The sequence below is a fragment of the Bos javanicus genome, chromosome 22 (assembly GCF_032452875.1).
Source record: "Bos javanicus breed banteng chromosome 22, ARS-OSU_banteng_1.0, whole genome shotgun sequence".
Taxonomy (NCBI): Eukaryota; Metazoa; Chordata; class Mammalia; order Artiodactyla; family Bovidae; genus Bos; species Bos javanicus.
Window position 1 is genome coordinate 56,442,501 of NC_083889.1, and position 19,890 is coordinate 56,462,390.

The 19,890-nt window shown below is 52.4% G+C and overlaps 2 protein-coding genes and 1 non-coding gene across 3 annotated transcripts in view; 2 read left to right on the forward strand and 1 right to left on the reverse strand.

The window, feature by feature from the left end:
• Nucleotides 1-1,178: 1,178 nt before the first annotated feature.
• Nucleotides 1,179-5,009, forward strand: LOC133235540 (large ribosomal subunit protein eL32). Its single transcript, XM_061397158.1, has 4 exons — nt 1,179-1,286; nt 2,117-2,217; nt 2,776-2,957; nt 4,831-5,009. Exons 2-4 carry the CDS (start codon nt 2,122-2,124, stop codon nt 4,958-4,960), a joined length of 408 nt encoding a protein of 135 aa, XP_061253142.1. The 5' UTR covers nt 1,179-1,286; nt 2,117-2,121; the 3' UTR covers nt 4,961-5,009.
• LOC133235819 (small nucleolar RNA SNORA7) lies at nt 1,897-2,036 on the forward strand. Its single transcript, XR_009732681.1, has one exon. It is a non-coding gene; the product is annotated as a small nucleolar RNA SNORA7 (small nucleolar RNA).
• A 595-nt stretch (nt 5,010-5,604) lies between the features above and the next one.
• The window catches only part of CAND2 (cullin associated and neddylation dissociated 2 (putative)), a 28,402-nt gene continuing 14,116 nt past the window's right edge, over nt 5,605-19,890 (reverse strand). The window contains exons 8-15 of the mRNA XM_061397152.1: nt 18,439-18,731; nt 17,170-17,311; nt 15,324-16,826; nt 12,965-13,060; nt 10,103-10,272; nt 8,849-9,013; nt 7,443-7,550; nt 5,605-6,547 (exon numbers count right to left, since the gene is read on the reverse strand). Of these exons, the coding sequence (XP_061253136.1) occupies nt 6,320-6,547; nt 7,443-7,550; nt 8,849-9,013; nt 10,103-10,272; nt 12,965-13,060; nt 15,324-16,826; nt 17,170-17,311; nt 18,439-18,731 (2,705 nt within the window). The 3' untranslated portion in view covers nt 5,605-6,319. The remainder of the gene's footprint in view (nt 6,548-7,442; nt 7,551-8,848; nt 9,014-10,102; nt 10,273-12,964; nt 13,061-15,323; nt 16,827-17,169; nt 17,312-18,438; nt 18,732-19,890) is intronic.

The window sequence follows — 19,890 nt, forward strand, 5'->3', positions numbered from 1 at the left end:
GGGAAAACAGCAGGCACATTTCCTGGAGTGTTGATGGGGGTGCCAGCATGACCTCTCCAGCCACTCATCCCGGACCTCAGTGCCCACCAGGAAGCAGCAGGTAGTGTGGGTACCCCTGTGCCCTCCTCTTGAAATAAAATAAGCATGTCCCTCATCCCCCTCAAGACTGAGCCCTTTGGGTCACTACTTCCAAAACTCTTGGGCCTTTCGCAACTGCAAGCATACTCCCTGGTTCATGAGCCCTTCCCGACTCACCCATCTGACCCGGTCAAGACCTTTTCCATCACGACACACACCCTGTGGGCTGCTGTTAGCTCAGTGCCTCTGTGCTGGGCATCCCACCTGACTCCTTCAGCCACAGGACAAACAGGATTCCTGAGGTGTGGTGCCGCCAGCGATGTGATTTTGGACAAGACATTCCCTTCACAACTCCCATCTCACGTCTCCGGGTGTCCTCACACTCCCCCTCCACAGTCAAAATCTCACCAAGGAGTTGTCAACACTCCCTTCCCTTCTCACCCATCACGCAGTCAACAACACAATCAATCCATCTCAGCTTCTGTCTCCGTCTGGCTGTGTAACTACCAAGATCGCTGATGACAAGACATCCGTATTGTGTTCGGGTCTTGGAATCAAAAGCCGTTTTCTTTTCTCTTGAAATTTAATTTTGACATTAATGTTAAAAACAAAAGCTAAAATTCAACAAACCGAGAACAATGAATAACCAGACCATCTAGTCTAGCCTAATGGTTAGAAGTGTGTGTGTGTGTGTGTGTGTGTGTGTGTGTGTGCGCGCGCGCGCGCCCGCGCGCAACCCACCGAATGAGTGTTTTAACAGTCTACGTGAGAGAATTATTAGGAAGTCTATGTTTTGCTCTCTCCTGGCCACAAGGAGGCGCACTTCGGAAAGAAACGCGGGCGGAAATAATCTGAAAATTGGATTATCCTCCGGAGGGACGGCTTCAATTCCTGGCGGAAGTGAATGCCGCCTCACCAGGTCTTGGAAGTTCCAAAAAGAATTTCAAATTTTTATGCGGTCCCAACTGAAGGCATGAAAATTTTTAGTGCTACTCCTAGATACTAATAACTAGGAAAACACAGGCAGCCTCGGCTTTTTTTCAGTATTATTTCTCTGACGTGTCTTTAGTATCTTTGAAGGGCTAAACGCCGGAAGTGCTTGCCTTTTCTCCGTCAGGATGCGAAGTGACGTCCCATCGGCCCCTGCGCGGCACCGTCCTCTCTCTTCCCCGGCGCTGCCTACGGAGGTGGCAGCCATCTCTGACTCGGTGAGTGTTAATCGTTGGCCATCCGCGTCTCTGCGGCCTGCCTCTGGCCCCTTCGCCGCCTGTCGGGAAAGCTCGTCCTTCCCAGCAGTCGTTTGGGTGGGCATTGCCCTTCTTGGTTGGCTGGAGTGCGTACAAGTTCCGAGCGAAGCGGCCCGGCGGGTGATGGAGGTTCGCTTCCCAGGGCCGCTTGTGCTCCAACGGAGGCCGCCTGGGGTCAGTCAGAGTTGCGGACAGCTTGTTTGAGCCCTGGGGGCGCAGGGCGCTGGTTGGGGCCAGACTATGCGGGGGTCCTAGGGGGCTGTGGAGCGACTGGGAGGGTTGCGGCCTGATTGCCCTGGCTCGAGTCCTCGGATCACCTCGCTCAGCCCTGTCTACTCACGTGTATTTGTCTGTTTGCACTGTTCGGCGCTCCTCCTCCTGTTTCTGGCTCTGGAGTTGCTGCTGTGGCGGGACCGCCAAAAAAAGCCGAGCTGCGAGCCGAATAGTGTAGTTAACCGAAATTCTGGTAGCGGGTCAGGATCTCTGGGAATGTGAAACTGCGTCTTGACCTTTGAGGATGCCCCTTTTGGCGGCATTCTCTCTTGGCTCTGACTGAGCAGGCTGACCCCCTAACCTCCCAGGATCGCATCTGGAGAATGGCTTGTATTCTGCCAGCTTCGGAGTCGGGAGGGAAAGCAAGCCTGGCAGAGGTACCCATTCCATTCCCAGTTTGCTCAGTATCTGGTGATTGGAAGACACTCTGCAACAAGAGTTCAAGCCCCCGGGTCAGGGCGAGAAAGCCTCCTTCCAAGAAGTCATCTTTGACGTGGTCTCTTGCCTCTTTCTTGAAGGCATCATGGCCGCCCTCAGACCCCTCGTGAAGCCTAAGATCGTCAAAAAGAGGACCAAGAAGTTCATTAGGCATCAATCAGACCGATATGTCAAAATCAAGGTATGTGGCCCAGGATGGAAGTGTGTGTTGGGTGAAGATAGATGGTTCCTAAACAGGCTGTTGGGTTTCTGAGTTTTGCTAGATGACTGGTCTGGCTGGTGGCAGGGCTCTCTAGAACCCCAGGTGTCCCTGCCTCACCGCCACTCAGTCCCTTGATGTGTAAATTGGAATTTAAATGACACGGGGCATGGGCCTGTTTTGAGGTATCTAGAAGCTTATATTAGTTACATCTCAGGTGGCTTGATGACAATATGAGGGAGAGATTATATTTACTGCATAGGTGGGAAAACTTAGGTACTGAGTGTGATGTTGAAAGCCAGGCTCCTCATCTTAATACACAGGCCCCTCACGGTTCATGGATATGTAGCCTGCTTTTTCTTTGCTTGGAAGGGGTGTGAATGTAGGTGTGTATTTATGCTGGTCAAATGTAGGAGCTCCTATGAAATCCTGTTACCCAAAGACAACTAGATGGCATATTTTCTTTTCATCTGGCCCTCTTTTTTCTCCTGAAGGCAGAGTTGGTGTCTTCACAGACACTAACAATGTGTTTTCTTTCAGCGGAACTGGCGGAAGCCCAGAGGCATTGACAACAGGGTGCGCAGAAGATTCAAGGGCCAGATCTTGATGCCCAACATCGGTTATGGGAGCAACAAGAAAACCAAGCACATGCTGCCCAGCGGCTTCCGGAAGTTCCTGGTCCACAACGTCAAGGAGCTTGAGGTGCTGCTGATGTGCAACAAGTGAGTTGGGTCTCACCTCTGGGTTCAGGTGTCAGAAGCCAGCCTGTGAGATCGGTTTGGGCAGGCAACTCTAGACCTTCTAGAATGCATTTGGAGGAGTCTTGTGTCCTCAGGAGCTTGGAGGATGCTTGTTGGGGACTCCAGAATGTTTCCTTTGCTGGGGGGCAGTGGGGGGGGTGCCCTGAAATTGTAGAGGCCTGGGACCTGAAAAGAGGTAATGGCTTTGCTTGGCACTGCTGCATCCTCTGGCAGTGGTTTTCAGAATATTACTTATGTGGGGGAAGGGGCAGGGATGAAATAGAGACCCCAGACCCAAGGGATCCTTAGTGCTGTGGCCACAGGAATCTTCAGAGGGCTACAGGAGTAGAGGAGTTGCTGCCTCGTTTGGGGAGAGCCCGCAGGCAGAGGACAGCACGTGTTCTGAGGAATGTAGACACTTGGGGAGCACTGTGTATAAATGACCTATGGTTTTCTTAGGGCAGTGGGATGAGAAAAGCTTTTTCATGGGGGGTGATTAGACAGTTTTGATCTGGATTGGGGGAAACGGTATGTTTTGGTTAAGCGGAGGAGAGTGTGTTTTCTTCCCCTACCTGTAGTAATTGCAGGCACAAGTAACAACCAACCAGTATTCTCACTTACCGTTGAGATTCTCTAGGTCAGGAAGTTAGGCATTAAAATGTTGGAAGTATTTTGGAAAGGATGGGCTTAGGAATTAATGTTGGATGCCCAGAGCGCACGGAGTTAGCAGGTTGGTAGAGAACTGTGACAGAATGGTTCGGTTTAATCCCTTTTGTGTAGCAAAGATTGTGGTGCATATGTTGCCAGTTGCCATAAAGATAGGTGTGTTTTAAATAGTACCTTGGCAGTCTGTTATCAATAGCCACAGAAATACTCTGCATCTAATTCACAAATTCCATTTCTGGGCATTTATCTTTAAATAACTGAAACTTAAGTTGATCATTGCAGTAACTGAACACATCACTGTGATCGTGCTTATTAAATACACATGGATGAGGACCTGAGTGTTTTGTTGTTTTTTTTTTAAAGATGGAAAGTGTGATACAACTTAAGTCTCCTTTAAGATAATTGCATGAGTAGACTTTAAAACAAAGCAGTTCTCTGTCTGGATTGGTTTGTCTCTTACTGTGAAGCTATTTTCCTGCAGAGTTCTTAACTCTGCCTGCTGCCTTTAGAGTCTGCTGAAATTCCTCCAGGGGTGTAGAGTGTCTTGTCTTAATCCACTGTTAATGGCATTTCCTTGCTGAAATGTGCTCATGATGAAATGTGCTCATGAGACCAATTTGTTGCCAACCTGGGGTGGGATGTGGCTGCAAAGGAATGAATAGACCAGTACCTGCCAAGTGCTCAGGAATTGTTCAGTGTTGTCATTCACTGAGTGAGTCTAGACATTGTTACTTTTCAGCTTGAATTTTGTCTGTAGCAAATGATGCTTATGGTCTGGGCGGGCAGCCCTTGGCTTAATCAGACTGTTGCATTTTGGTTGTTAGTTGCTTTGCAGAAGGTTTACCTGAACTTTTCACTGGCAAGGCCAAGCTCCCTGAGACTGCCTTGAGCTGTGCAGGTTGGCCCAGAGGGCTGAGCCATCCTGGCCTGGGTGGGCCTTGGTTTCCCTGTCTGTAAAATGGAGGTGATGCCTGGGTTACAAGGCTGCTGGCAGGATTCAGTGAGAGGAGTCACTACCAGGGAACACTTAGGAGCTTGCTGCTACTACCATGGCATTAGGTGAGTCTGCAGCCCCTGCCTTTAGTGCTGTGGCTCTAAAAGCAAAGGAGCCAAAGCTCTCGCCCTCCCACTGGAACACTGCGTGCCTTCCAGGCAGGCCTCCTTACTGTGTACTGATTGTCTCTCCCAGATCTTACTGTGCTGAGATTGCTCACAACGTCTCCTCCAAGAACCGCAAGGCCATTGTGGAAAGAGCAGCCCAGCTGGCCATCAGAATCACCAATCCCAATGCCAGACTGCGCAGCGAGGAAAATGAATAGACAGCTCGTGTGCACATTTTGTTTGTGGTAATAAAAGCATAAAACCCAACCATCTGGCATCTCCCCCTTGGTTCTTAAGTCTTCAGTATGACAGCTTGCCACAGATTGGTCTTCTGCCTGTTCATGCTCTCTGGAACCTTCTGTTAGGAAGGGGTGTTTGTAAAGGACCTGTGATCTGCTCAGAGCAGGGTCGGTTCTGAGACCCAGATGGAAGGACCTTGCACTTGGAGCAGGTAGTCATTTTCAGCCTCACTTTGTAAAGTTAGAACAGAAGTTACCCTGTGTGGTTCTTAGGAAGACTGAGGACAATCAGGTTTCCCTTTCAACTGCAGCCGTAGATCTCAGGTAACAATAGCTAGGGTTCAGCTGTTTCATGAATTTTTATGAACCTTTTTTCCAACACACGGTTTAAGCAGCATAGGTCACGTGGGACAGGGCATGTGGCACTCTGGCACAGGACTGGGTTTAAACCCCATAGTAGTAGTAGATAGATGTCTCAGATTGATGGGTCCTGTTCAAAACCTAATCTGACAAAACATTTGTTGAGTACATTATTGGTCATTTCATTTCTCTGAAAGACTTGGGAAGCATTCTGACAGTCTTAACTACTGAGGAGAGGAATTGTGCAGAGAAAATAATGGTGATTCAGGATCTGTCCTTTATTGACCTGGGATGGCAGAAAATTCTTTGGCCTGACGTTTACTGTTTCTGTGTCCTTGATACTAAAAAGTAAAGAGGACGGTTCACAAACCACCCAGTGACACGTTTGCTGATTTGCTACATAAGAGTCTGGGGGTTAGAAAAAAAAATTACATCTTATTTCCTACCCAACCCACCTGGCCTTGCAAAACTGTAAAGCATTTTGGATGCTAAAGTGTGAAGAGCTCATAGAGGTATCTCGAGTTTTTCAGATGCCCAGCCAAAGCACTACTTTTGGCAGATCAGAACAGGTGAAATAGAGAAAGGGGAGCGGGGGAGTGACGACGTCTGGGACAGCGGCGGGGAGGAAGGCCGGCCCCCTGCCTCCTGTGAGCACGAGGGTATTTCTAAAGACTGAACACTGAGCAGGGACCCCCGGCTGGAGGGAGCCAGGCTAACCTGTGTGAAGTCACATCCATCTTCGTGGGAGGCCTGGAAGGACTACCACGCCCCCTCTGAATGACTGTCCTGAGTTAAAGGGCCCAACTGTTGGCAGCTCTGACAGAGCCTGTGAGTTGGGGTCCCTGGAGAAGGTGCTGGAAGCCCCGAGCAGGCGATGGAGAAAGGGCAGGAGTAGAGGCCTGCGGTGGTAGGAGGGTGAGGCTCTGGCTTTGACTCTGGTGGGTCTCCTTGCGTGTCGGGGTCCCCAGGGGGTGGGTGCTAGCTGAGTTCCATGGAGTCTGTGCTGGGAGCCGAAACGGAATCCTTCTGGATGCTTTCAAAGAGGGCAGCCAGCTCGGGGTTGGATCGAATTTGGGACGAGAAGTCAGCCATGATGGGGCTCTTGCCCACTTCCGGGATGGTCAGCAGGGCGGCCACTGCCCTCATGGCCGAGCGCTTCAGTTCATCTTGCTTCTCAAACTCCTGTTTCACGGAACCAGCTTTGACCTAAAGTGGAAACGATGAGCTGGTCACCTATCATGTTGCCTAGCTCATGCCCCATCTCCTAGCTTCATTCACGGTGCTTAAAGGAGGCTCTTGGCACCGCTGGACTCGATGAATGGCTTGTTCTGACAGCCTGCTAGCTGAGCCCTTCCCCCCACTCAAGTGCAACCCGTCCTGCTTAGCAGCCCAAAGCTGGCTCGCTTGCCCTCCGTTGCCTTATTCCCACCTTGCCCGCCTATTCAGAGAACCTCAGGAATTTCCCTACTGTTTATGGAATCAAGTCCAGGCTCCTGGCCTGCGCTCAGGACACTCTGTGACTCAACCCAGACAACACTCAGGCTCTTCCTGGTAGAGGTTAAGAGCTTGGCGGGCAGTGCTGGATTCAAATGGCTCTGCCCTTTTCTTGGTTAATTTGAACCCTTCCAAAACCCAAATTAGTTCTTGCATTTGGCAGGCATTTATTGGGTCCCCCTGGGTGTGACAGGCTCTTCTCAATGCACAGCTTTCCGTGCGCCTTCTGCCCCAGGTCCTCCCCGGACCCTGAGGCACTCCAGGGTAACTGCCCACTAGCTAGCAATCCTAAGTGTCTGACTCAGTTTCCCCATTAGGATGTTCAGTATCGCATGCCTGGTGGTACCCTGCACAAGGCCGGACACTCAGGAAATGTGTCATAAAGAGCTAGGTTTGAATGCCAGCTCTGCAAGTTACTGCGTAGCCTTAGTAACCTCTCTGAGCCTTTCTTCTCCTGTGTATAGAATGGTAAGAATAAGACAATGATAATGACCGAATAAAGTGTTTCACAGACCACCTGTATCTCTGGAGATTCCTAGTAAATGGTAACCATGAGCCATCTGCAGGGGACCTGGCAGGTACACACAGGGCTGGGCAGGGGGCTTACCTTGGCAGTGCAGGTGGCCCTGAGGGGCTCGATGAGCCGGTCCACCCTCTGCAGGACGGGCACAGGACACAGGGTAGCCAGTCGGGCGAGCATGATGAAGGTTAGCATCTGACCACGGGAAGGAAGACAGTTCTTGGTGAAATAGCCCAGGACCGAAAGGAGCAGGCTCTTGGGGAGAGCAGAGGTCTGGACCCGACCCCCAGAACTCAAAGTAGCAGCCGGCCTGCCCGTCACACTGATCTCTGCTGGCACTCACCAAATACTGGCTGGCTAAGGAACGTTTTGTGTGTTTGCCCAGCAAACACTGAGATTGACAACACTGGCTCTTAAGTGTGTGGAACTTTGAGGTGATTACCAGTCCATTTATTCACTTTTATATTGTCTAAACAAACACAATTAACGACTTGATTATTTTACATTGGTTTTTCATTATAAAAGGGATTCATGCTCATTGTATATATATTAAAAAGCTCCAAGAGGACAGAAGGTGAAACCTGTCTCCCTGACAGGTAATACAACGGCCCAAACTTCTACAACTCACTCTCCATCTGACAGTGGGCCTGGGCCACCTTCCACGGCGGCCCACAGACCTCACCGCAGCAGTGTCAGGACCCGTGACGGGAGGCGCCCAGTGCACTGAGCCAGTTCCCCATGAGCAGGCATTTGGTGGCTGCCAGCGTGCTGTGGAGAACCACCTCTCGTCTAAAACTCTTGGAACGTATGTTTAGGAGTCAAGTCCACGGAGTCAGTTCACAGAGTGAATTCCACACTTTGAAATGTGCCTAGGGCTTCCCTGGTGGTTCAGTGGCAAAGAATCCACCTGCATATGCAGGAGACACGGGCTCATTCCCTGGTGTGGGAAGACTCCCCATGCCGCACAGCAAGGAAGCCCGGGAGCCACAACCACCGAGCCTGCATTCTGGAGCCCCAGAGCTGGGAGCACCCTACACTCTGTGCTCCACAATACGGAAGCCACACGCCGCAACCAGAAAGTAGCCTCCACACGCTGCAACTAGAGAAAAGCTCGTGAAGCAACGAAGACCCAGGACAGCCACAAATAAATCAAGAAATAAAAACATGAAACGTCTCTAAGTTCTATTATTTTTGTAGTTCTGGCCAAACCAACCTCCCAAGGCCTTGCCCACTCCCACCAAAGGTGTGCGAACTGGGTTCTTTTTCTTCCTGGAAAAGAACAAAGCGGGGGACTTCCCTGGTGGCCCAGTGGTTAAGACTTGGCCTTCCAGTGCAGGGGTGGGCATGGGTCTGATCCCTGATTGGGGAACTAAGATCCCACATGCCATACTGTGCAGCCAAAAAGATAACAGAACAAAGCGACTGCTTTTGAGGGGGTGACTGGGGCGGGTGTGGGGGACAGACGGGCAGTGTCCAGCGGGGGCTCCTCCTACCCGGATGTCGTAGTGGTCCTTCAGGCCGTCCTCCACGTGGTTCAGGAACTCGCAGACGTCCAGCTGGCCCAAGCAGCTCTCCAGCAGTGAGTACATGCACTCGAAGGCTGCCTTCCTCACATCTAGCCCATCGTCCACCGTGTGCTTAAAGGGCCCCATCTCCACCTGCAGGAAGGAGGGTGGGAGGAAAACGGGCTGGGGACTGTGACCCCGGGGACACCTCCCCAGGCTCCCGCTGTGCACCCCTCCCTCTCTCATTCAGTACTGTGTCCTGTCTCCAAATCATGCCTTAGACTCCCCAGTCTCCACGCCTGTGCTCAGCCTGCGATGCCTTTTGATAATAATAATAGTAACAGTAATTCTAATAACAATTATTATAATCCAGTGAACAGGTATGCTCTGCCAGGCACTGTGCTGACTGCTGGAAAGATGACACTTGACCAAATCATCTCAACAGTCCCAGGAAGACTGTGTTACTATAAACTCCGTTTAATATATGAGGAAACTAAGGCTCAGAAATGTTAACTTGCCCAAGGAGACGAACTCAAGTTAGTAAGTGGTTCAGTCAGAATTAAAAATCCAGGTCTCTTTGACGTTGTTAAAACCACAAGGGTTTGCTTTTAGTGGTAAATTCTTACTCAGCCCTCAAAGCCCACTTCAAATGCCTTCTCCTTTGGGGGAACTTTCCTAATCTCTAAACAGAATCGGATCTTTCTCCAAGATGCTAGGTGGTTCAGACCTCTTTATATCACGCAAGGACTTGTCTATTAAGTCACTTTAACTCTGTGCCTCTTAAATCCTAACTTTACCATGTGGGCTCTAAGTAATTTCAATAATCAGCAGGCCATTAGCAAACTGGTGGCTTGTGTCTGGGCCAGCTGAGTCCTGGCGCCCAGGCGCAGGTCTGGTATCCCTTGAACACCTGCTGAATGTCAAGTGATCACAAGAGTTGCCCACATTTAAGCGCTGACTGTGTGCCAGGAGCAGTTCTGAGCACTTGCAAGATTTAGCTCATTAAATCGTCTCAACAACTCTATAATGTGGACCCCATTATGTCTTTCCTTTGGCCTGTTTGGAGAAACTGAGGCTAAGAGAGGATTGGGGCTGCCCCGGCCAGGATCCACAGCCAGGAAATAGAGGAGCAGAGTGGACCCTGTGGGCCAGTGCTTGCTCTGATGAACCTGACCCTAACCCTCTCCCCAGCCCCAGCAGTCCGGCCTGAGGGCTCCTGGCTGTGTTCTCCCCCGGCTTCACCTCTCGGATGAGGTCACGGCGGATCTTTGTCTCCTGGTAGAGGAAGGGCAGGATGTCGTCCAGCAGGTCGCGGACCAGCGAGGGCTTGTTGTGCACGGCGGAGTTGAAGAAAGCCAGGGTGGCCCGGCGCACGTTCAAGTCCGGGTCCTGCAGGCTCTCCATGAACTCTCCTGGCAGCGAGACCAGAAGCTGGGGTGAGGGGCGCCACAGCCACAGCCAAACACCCAGCTGTCCCCACCCCACCTTGCTTCTCTGGTTAACAGGGGCCACTCAGACCTGGCTGGACGGGTATGGATGTGTTCTGAGCATCTGCTTTACACAACAAAGTCCAGAGAAGAAAGTGGACTTGAGTGTGGCCTGGGTTTAAATCTATGCTTGACCATGAGGTTACTGTGGGACCTTGAGCCACCTCAATGTCCTCATCTGTAAAATGGGGGTAACAGCTGCACCTACACTGCAGGACTGGTTTCAGGATTTAAAAATGTGGTAATGTCTAAAAAGCACATGGCAGAACAGCGAGTGAGGACTCTAAATGTTACCTTGATGTTATTTCAGATGAAGACACCTGAAGATCAGAGAGGTAAAGAGACTTACACAAAGTCACACAGCATTTCTTTAAGCATACACCTTTTTTGTGTAGGTTAGACTTTTTAAAGACTATGTTCATGTTTTATGTATTCAATAAATAAATCAAGAATGAGAGGGGTCCCTTAAAAAAAACTATTTCAAATGATATAAGTACCCAGGTTATGAAGGAGAACAACTCATCTAAGTAACTCCAAAGTATTGTGACAAGATGCCCCTCAGGCTAAAGATGAAAGAATTATAAATGAATACTGATTTTTCACAGATAAGGGTTAGCAATTCTTGTGACTACCTTCTGTGTATTCCAGGATTAAGTGAATAAATATCTTGTGGAAAATAGAAGCTGGCATTCTCCCATAACAGAAGGGTACATGGAAAAGGAGAAGGCAAGCATGAACCCTGTGGTGCTGGACGAGAACAGGAGGTAACCCGTGTACACAGGGGTTACTGTGTAATACACATAATAAATACCATCCTCCACTAAAAGGAATCAGGGCTTCTTGGAGAAATGGTTGATTCCAGGGACGAGACAGGAAAGCTTCAAGATGGGTATGGAGCATCTTATTGTGCAAAAGATAAGGATATGTGAAAAGAATGATAGAAACATGTCAACAGAACATAGGAACCAGCATGAAGGTCTCCCACTGGCTAAATGTGAGACAGTCTTGAGAATCTAAATAAAAGACAGTAATAGATTATAATCCACTGAAGGAAATAAAAATCCCTGAGTCTATAATGATATGAACAAATCAGTGAATAAAAAAATGGGGGAAAACAAAAAGTTATTCCTGAGAATAAAATGCAAACTAATAAATATGGAAGGAATGCTGAAATTAGAAAGTTGTTATTGTCATAACTGTCAATAATCATTTATTCAGGCAAGAAAGCACAATACATGCAAAATGTAGTGTGCAAAAATTTGATGGGGAAGAAGATATTTCAGTAGGCAGAAGATCTAAAGACATTCCTCAAGGAAGGCATACAGATGGCCAAAACATGCTCCACGTCACTAATGATTAGAGAAATGCAAATCAAAACGACAATGAGCTATCACCTAACACTGGTCAGAATGGCCATCATCAAAAAATGTACAAACAATAAATGCCAGAAAGGATGTGGCAATAAAGTGACCCTCCTACACTGCTGGGGGGAATATGAATTGTATAGCCACTATGAAGCACAGGATAGAGGTTCCTTTAAAAACTAAAAACAGAACTATTACTACCATGTGATCCAGCAATCCCACTCCTGGACATGTAACTGCGGAAAACTCTTAATTCGAAAAGATACATTCATCCCCATGTTCACTCCAGCACTATCTCCAACAGTCAAGACATGGAATCAACCAACATGTCCATCAACAGAGGAGTAGATAAAGAAGATGTGGTACACATACATATTGGACTATCAAATGCGTGTGCGACCTCATGGAGTGCAGACTGCCAGGCTCCTCTGTCCATGGATTCTCCAGGCAAGAATACTGGGGTGGGTTGTCATGCCCTCCTCCAGGGGATCTTCCCCACCCAGGAATCAAACCTGTGTCACTTACATCTAACTCGCACTGGCAGGTGGGTTCTTTACCACTAGTGCCCCCTGGGAAGCCCATAATGGGCTATTACTTAGCCACAAAAAAAGGATGAAATAATGCCACTGGCAGCAACATGGACGGACCAAGATATTGTCATACTGAGTGACGTAAGTCAGATAAGGACAAATACAATATTGCTCATGTGGAATCTAGTTTTTAAAAGTGATACAGATAAACTTATTTACAAAACAGAAACAGGCTTACAGATGTTGAAAACAAACGTGGTTACCAAGAAGGAAGGGGGAGAGGGATAAACTGGGAGACTGAGATTGACATATACACACGACTATATATAAAATCGGAGAAGGCAATGGCACCCCACTCCAGTATTCTTGCCTGGAGGATCCCAGGGACAGGGGAGTCTGGTGGGCTGCCGTCTATGGGGTCGCACAGAATCGGACACGACTGAAGTGACTTAGCAACATATATAAAATAGATAACTATTAAGAACCTGCTGTATAGCACAGGGAACTTTACTCAATACTCTGTAATGACCTATATGGAAAAAAATCTAAGAAAAAAGAGTGGATTTATGTATATGTATAACTGATTCACTTTGCTGTACACCCTAAAGTAACACAACATTGTAATGTTACACTCCAATAAAAATTTTTTTAAAAAGGAAGAAAAATCAAGACCAAGAACAGGGTGGAGAGGACCGAAGTGGGCAGAGGGGAGGGGGTGCTCACCAATGAAGGTCTTCAGGAGGGGATCGATGGGGTGGGGCTGATCGGAGATGAGGTACTTAACTGCTGTAATGACGGTGCAGCGGGTGTGTGGCCGACCTGCAGGACGGGAGGGGTGGCATTGGCAGGGGCACGGCAGGTCCTGGACACCCCCGGGCTGGGGGACGCCAAGCTTCCCCTCGCCTCCGTGGGAGACGGGATCGGAACCTCTTCCCGTGCAAGCCTACACATCCATCTTTGAGGAAGTCAATTACCACTTTCCTTGGCAGCCCACAATCGCTCCTAAATTCCAGCTGCAGCTGAGACAGTACAACTGCTGGTTCTCAAGCACCCACCCCAAGGACACGAACAGAGAATAAGAACCCAAGATGGGGCTCAACCCGAAAAAAGACCTCTGCTCAGGCCTTGGAGCTGCGTTCTATTTTTCAGATATTTTTTAGACATATTATCTCAATTAATCCTTTGGCTTAATCCTAGTCACTGGTTGATAATAATGTTAGTTAAAATAATTTCAAAAATTATTGTTAATCTCCACTTTACAGATGCGGAAAAAGAGACCAGAAAGGTTAAAATCAGATCTAAGGTCACCCAGCAAGTCCAGAATTCACCAGCTGCTTCTGAGCTGTCTCTGGGCCCCCCTGCAACCTGCATTCTCCAAGGAGAGAGCAGTTGTGCTTCAGACAGGCTAAAATCACTTAATTTTGCTTTTCTGCTTGCTTTCCGGGTAAAGAAGCTGCAGAAAGGGGAGGAAATACACTTCCCATCAGGGTGGAGGAAATTAATTGGCCATCTCTCTCTCCCCTCTCTACTTTCCACCCCCCTAGCCCATAGCACTGAATGGGTTAAGGCTGTTTCCACCCACAGACTTTAGTTCAAGACTCAGGACAAAGTTTACAAGTTGATGCTTGGGTATGAGGGAGTGAGTTACGGACTTCAGACTTGCAGCTTTTTTTCCTCTTTCCTCTTTCCACCCTGACTAGCTCCTAAGAAGATTCAGGGTGGCTGGTGAAGATAATACATGTAGAGTAGGATTAAGTGAATTAAGAAAAATGAGGCCAAGGACAAAGTGAGATGGAGACCACAGTGAGGGGCGTGCAGAGAGAGGAAGTCCCATGAACTTGCTGGTACCAGGCAGCTGCTCTGGCTCGAAGCGTCCCATAGCTGGTGGTAAAAAAGGAAATGTGGCCAGTTAGCTGGTTCAGCAGTGGGTGCAAGGCCCATGCAAACCTGAGCTATGAAAAGGCAGGGCTCAGACTTCCCTGGTGGCCCAGTGGTTAAGAATCCACCGTGCAATGCAGGGGACGTGGGTTCAATCCCTGGTCCAGGAAGATCCTGCGTGCTGAGAAGCAACTAAGCCCAAGTGCCACAACTCCTGAGCCAGTGCTCTGCAACAAGAGAAGCCCCCACAATGATAAGCACCACACCAGGGGCAGCCCCACCTCACCGCAACTAGAGGAAGCCCGGGCACTCCAACAAAGACCCAGCACAACCGAAAATAAATACAATTTTTTTTTTAAAAAAAGGGAAAAAAACTGCCTCTCAGGCCAAGAACCTCGCCTCCCAAGGTTTCTTGTGAAGATCCCTATGGGTGTAACAGGTGATACTCTCAACACAGGCGTCCTGTCCACACAGCAGTGAGGGCCAGAGCTGCGGCTTCAACACCAGCCACCCAGTAAGGGCCCAACTGGAACCACTAACACAGCAATGACAGCAGATGCTAACAGTACGAATTAGGTGCCACCCACCAGACCAAGCACTCTGCCTGCATTATGGCAACTAACCCACCGCTGACCACAGGGAGACCAGCAGACCAGCTCTGGGCCCGGAGGCCTCTCATTCCCAGGGGCTTTGACTTGCCCCAGAGCCCACTGTCCACCTGCCCTTCTTCCTCCCTGAGCTGCAGAACATCCTGATGCGCTCTGACCCCACGACATGAGACCTGCCCTCCTCACCCCGTCCCTGGCCCTCTCCAAGCCACGGGGCCTGGCATCCCCTCCGAGTCCACGTTTACATTTGGTCCCCGAAACGAGCTGCATTCTGTGGCCTGCCATTTCTGGCCCCTCAGAGAACCGCCTTTACTAACCTTTGCCTGGGGCATGTGGCCGCTGACAACGCCCAGTGGCATCCTGAGTTTACTTGTTGGAAGGACACGTGAAGACTTGTGTCCCCTCCATCCCAGAGGGCCCCCTGGAAAAGGCCCCCAAGTCTCAGGAAACACTTTTTAACGGCTCCTCTGCATTGAATCTTACCAACACCGTGATGCTCAGACCCCCATCACCTGAACGAGCTCACCCAGTGTGGACCTCTCGGGCGCGTTGCCCACTTTCAATCTGGGCTGCCTTTGCCCATCCCCGGGCCCTACCTGCAGCGAGCTGCTTCCGGAACCGGGGCAGGAGGAAGGGAGGGTTTACGAGGACGAGCTTCCCGATGCACTCGGCCACCACCCCCCGGGTGCCCTCCTCGGCGCCCTCGCAGCGCTGGAACAGCAGGGCCCAGATGTCCTCGGCGTAGGGCTTCAGGCTGTCGGGCTGGGCGGCCCCCAGGGCCTCCCGCAGCGAGTGCAGCAGCAGGTACTGCCTCCGGGGCTCGGCCTCCATCTGCCCCAGCAGGAAGGGCAGGAAGTCGGGCAGGTTCCCCGCGCCCACGCGGCCCAGCGCGTAGGAGGCGGCCGCCCTCACGTCCTCACTGGGTGAGCCCAGGGCTTCCAGGAGCACCGCCTTCAGCTCCCGCTGTGGGCCTGGCCCGGCCACCTGGCCCACCTCGGCCAGTGACAGGAACGCCAGGACCTTTACCCCAGGGCTCGAGCTGGGCGACCTGGCCTCGCCGACCAGGCGGTTGGCCGTGCCCGCTGCCTCCTGGGGACAGGCTGCGGCGAGGGCCGCCACGCAGCGGGCCAGCGAGTGGAACACTTGCTTATGCAGGCCGGGCCCGCCTTCCGCTGCCTGCTCGTACACAGGCGCCGTGAGCAGGCCGATGAGCTTGGCGTAGTCCACGCACGGCGGCCGGGTCCCCACCAGGGCCTGCAGGAAGCCTTCAGTGGCTGCCAGCACCCCGGCCGGCAGCAGGGGCGAGCGCAGCAACCGCAGCAGCTCGGCCAGCACGGGGCCGCTGACCTCGGCCATGGAGGCCGGCTGGGCGCGGGTCACGGTAGCGAGGAAGTCCACGGCCAGCTGGGCCACATGCATGTCGCTCTCGCTGACCAGGGCGGGTAGCTCGGCCAGCACAGCCCTCACGGCGGACGGCGGGAGACCAGGGCCCTGGCTCTGGGCCAGGGCAGCCAGGGCCGCCAGCGTGGTCAGCCGCAGCGCCCGCTGGTTCTTGCGCAGGAAGGAGGCCAGGATGGGCAGCGCCTCGGCCAGGATGGGCTGCAGGCTGATCTTCAGCGGGGACATGGCCACCAGCGTCAGTGCCTTGACAGCCGAGAGCCGCGTGATCTCGTTCCGCAGGCGGTCCAGGAGGAGCGAGAGCGACGGCTCCAGGTCGCCCCCGAGCCGGTCGCCCAGGTGGCCCACAAGATGGCCCATGCAGGAGATGGCCCGCTCCTTCACCTCCTGGTCCAGGTCGGTGGCCCGAAGCCGGGCCAGGGTGGCCGCGGACATCTCTCCAACGTAGGGCTCGGGGTCCAGCTTCCGAGGCCCGTCCAGTGGCCATAGCGCCCTCACCAGCTCCTGGAGCACCAGCAGGGCCTCGGCTGCTATCTTGTAGAAAGGGTCAGCCACACAGGCCATCACCGGTGGCAGGAGAGTGGGCAGGTGAGGCTGGAAGGCCTCGGCCGGCTCTGTGCCCAGCAGCCCCTGCAGGAAGGCCAGGGCGTCCATCCGGATGGTGGAGGAGCTGGAGCGGTCCGCCAGCGAGAAGACGATGCCTGTGGGGTGGGTGCCCGGGTTACCAGGACACACACCCTGACCCAACTCAGCCCTCCCTGGATGTGGGCCCACAGGCGTCTGAGCTGGACCCAAGCACCTGGGCCCTTACGCAGCAGCAGGTTCTGAGAGGTCAGAGCTCGGCTGGAGCCAGGGCTGAGGATACAGGCCAAGAAACTTACATGAAAACAGGACAGAGGGCCACACCCCAGCCCTGTACTCACTGCTGGCAGTGAGGAGTCGCTGTAGGTTGCTGAACGGTGGTACCGGCAGGGAGTGAGGGCTGGGGGCTGGGTTCAGGGGAGAAGCCCGGAGGAGCACACCCCAGGTTCCAGGGCACCCTACCTGCTACCAGCACGGGCATGTGCTCTGCCAGGCTGCCCGGGAGGACGCCCGCCAGCTCGGTGAGGAGGCTGAAGCAGCCCTGGCGGGCCCTGGCACTCCGGTCTTTCAGCTGCCGCTGCAGGGCCTTCATCACAAGAGGCACCTGTGGGCAAGTCAGGGTGAGGAGGCGGCCAGTGACCACCCAGGCCCACACACCCCACCCACTACTGAGGGGCTCTGCCCAGGCACCTGGCAAGGAGGGACCCCCAGCATGTGGAGGGGATCATTCCACCCTGAGCTCCCCATCACTCACTCTGTGCCAGACACCCCATTCCACACTCACCCTCTGAGGCAGGCACTAGTCCTGGGCCCACCTGACACTTGGGAGACAGGCAGAGAGTAGAAGTAGCCAGCTCAAGGTCACCGGATCGGGGGGCCCCTCTCCGTTCCCCAGCTGGATTCCCTCCCTGATGAGCTCACCCACTCCGGAGGTTCGGATGCCACTGAAGCAATGACCCCCAGATCTACATCTGACACCAGACTTGTGTGCTACCTGCCCACCTGACATCGCAACTCAGGCATCCAACGAGGACTTCAAACAGAATAAATGTCCAGAACAGAACTCTGCGAATGCCCTGCTCCACCATCTCGGGGACTGCACTGCGTGCTTTGGCCAGAGCTGAGAAGTCACATGACATCTCCCTGCCCCTCACCTTCCACATCCATCTGCAAACCCAAAAAACTACGTCTCGGGGCTTCCCTGGTTTCCAGCGGCTAGGACTCAGTGCCCCCAGTGCGGGGGACCCGGGGTTCAATCCCTGGTCGGGGAACCAGACCCCACATGCTGTAACCAAGAGCTGGCATGCCACAACTAAAGATTCTGCATGCCACAAGTAAGACCCAACGGAGCCAAACAAATACCTAAATAAATAAATACTTTTTTAAAAAAAAGAAAAAAAAAACTAGCTCTCAAGTCCAACCTCCTGCCTCTCACCTACATGCCTGCAGCCATTACAATCCATCTCTCACACGGCAGCCAGAGTGAACTTTTTCAAATGTGAATGGGGTACCATATTCCCCTTCCTGCGGCTTCTACCCTCTTAGAATAAAACTGAACCCCCTTTCTGTGGCCTGGAACCCTACTTGTGCTACTGGCTATCTGCCCGAGACTATGCAGTCCTGGCACTTCATACAAACGACCAGGCACACAGCAGGTGCTCAATAGATGGGGGGCAGTGGGCAGAGGGAAGGGCTGTGAGGTGGGGGGCAAGGGGGGATAGGCAGGCACACCTGTCCTCGCAGCATCTGGAGGTTGCTGCTGGTCTGGGTGGGCTCCTCCATGACCTCCAGCCACCCCTTCGGGGGCCGCGTCTGCCGCAGCAGCACAATGTAAGCCCCGAACACGTCGGCCTTGACGTTCTCCTCGCGCTCCTTGAAGCGTTGGATGAGCGCGGGCGCCAGGGCGCAGTGGAAGTCAGGCAGCAGGTCGGGCCGAGAGTCGATCAGGGCTGCCAAGCACTTGGCCGCTGCCCGGCGCACCTTCCAGCTCATGTCGTCATCATCGCTGTACTCCTCCTCGCTCTCTAGGGCAGGAATCAGGACACCCGTGGAGCCCTGTGCCACGAGGCGGGGAGCCACCAGCCCCACCCAGGTGGTCTTCCAGGACAGAGCAGGTAAGAAGTGAGGGGGCAGCGAGGAGGGCTCGGGTGGGGCTTCCCCTTTCCATGTAGCCTGCCAGGCTCCTCCGTCCATGGGATTCTCCAGGCAGGAGTACTGGAGTGGGTTGCCATTCCCTTCTCCAGGGAATCTTCTCGACCCAGGGATTGAACCTGGGTCTCCTGTATTGCAGGCAGATTCTTTACCTCCTGAGCCACCAGGGAAGCCTCCATGGTCACTACTTATAACTACTAAGAAGTTTCTGCTTAGTTGCTGAGTTGTGTCCAACTCTCTGAACCACCAGGCTCCTCTGTCCATGGGGATTTTCAGGCAAGAATACTGGAGTGGGTGGCCGTTCCCTGCTCCAGGTTAATGAGGACCTGCTGTGTGCTGGGGATGGTGCCAGGCAGGGAACTAGCTGGAGGTAAACCAGGGTACCCCCATCTGCCTCCCTTGATTGTTGTGACTGCATCCGGGAAAAACTGACTCCCAAGTGAGGATTTAGGAGATCCATTTGGGGCATAAGACCTGTCCTTTGGTTTTAGGACTGGCTGTGTGATGTTTTATCTACTTGGCTTTCAGAAGGGAGGCGAAAGTTCCCCCGCCCTGGGCAGGATTCTGATTCTGGTTTCCAAGCAGGACTACGGATGAGAGAAGCTGTGTTTGCATGGCTCTTTGCTCTCCAAGCTCCCCTCAGAGGCCAGAGCTCAAGTCTTCACCACCCCTCAGGAATGAAGGTGTTTTGAGGCTCTTTTGTAGATATGAGTAAGGCTCAGAGAGGGTGAGAGATTCTCCTGAGGACACAGAGCTAGAAACAGCAGAGCTGAGTAAGGCCCACCCATACACATGGCGGAGACATATAGGAGGCTCAGAAGAGGACGGTCCTACCTAGGGACACCCCAGCCACAGGCTCAAAGACCAGCGTGTTCCTACTCACTCTGCTCTGTAGAGAACTCAGACTCAGAGCACTGCATCTGGACAAGCCATGGTGGCCCAGGGGGATGGTCCCCCAGATGTGCCTTGTCAGCTCAGCAGATGGTCCCCCTGATGGCCCCTTGTTTGTTATCTCCACCCCATGTCACTCAT

Coding starts and splice junctions, on each gene's coding strand:
- LOC133235540 (XM_061397158.1), top strand. CDS start 2,122: ATGGCCGCCCTCAGACCCCTCGTGAAGCCTAAGATCGTCAAAAAGAGG. Junction 2,218..2,775: donor ACCGATATGTCAAAATCAAG/GTATGTGGCCCA, acceptor GTTTTCTTTCAG/CGGAACTGGCGGAAGCCCAG. Junction 2,958..4,830: donor GTGCTGCTGATGTGCAACAA/GTGAGTTGGGTC, acceptor TGTCTCTCCCAG/ATCTTACTGTGCTGAGATTG.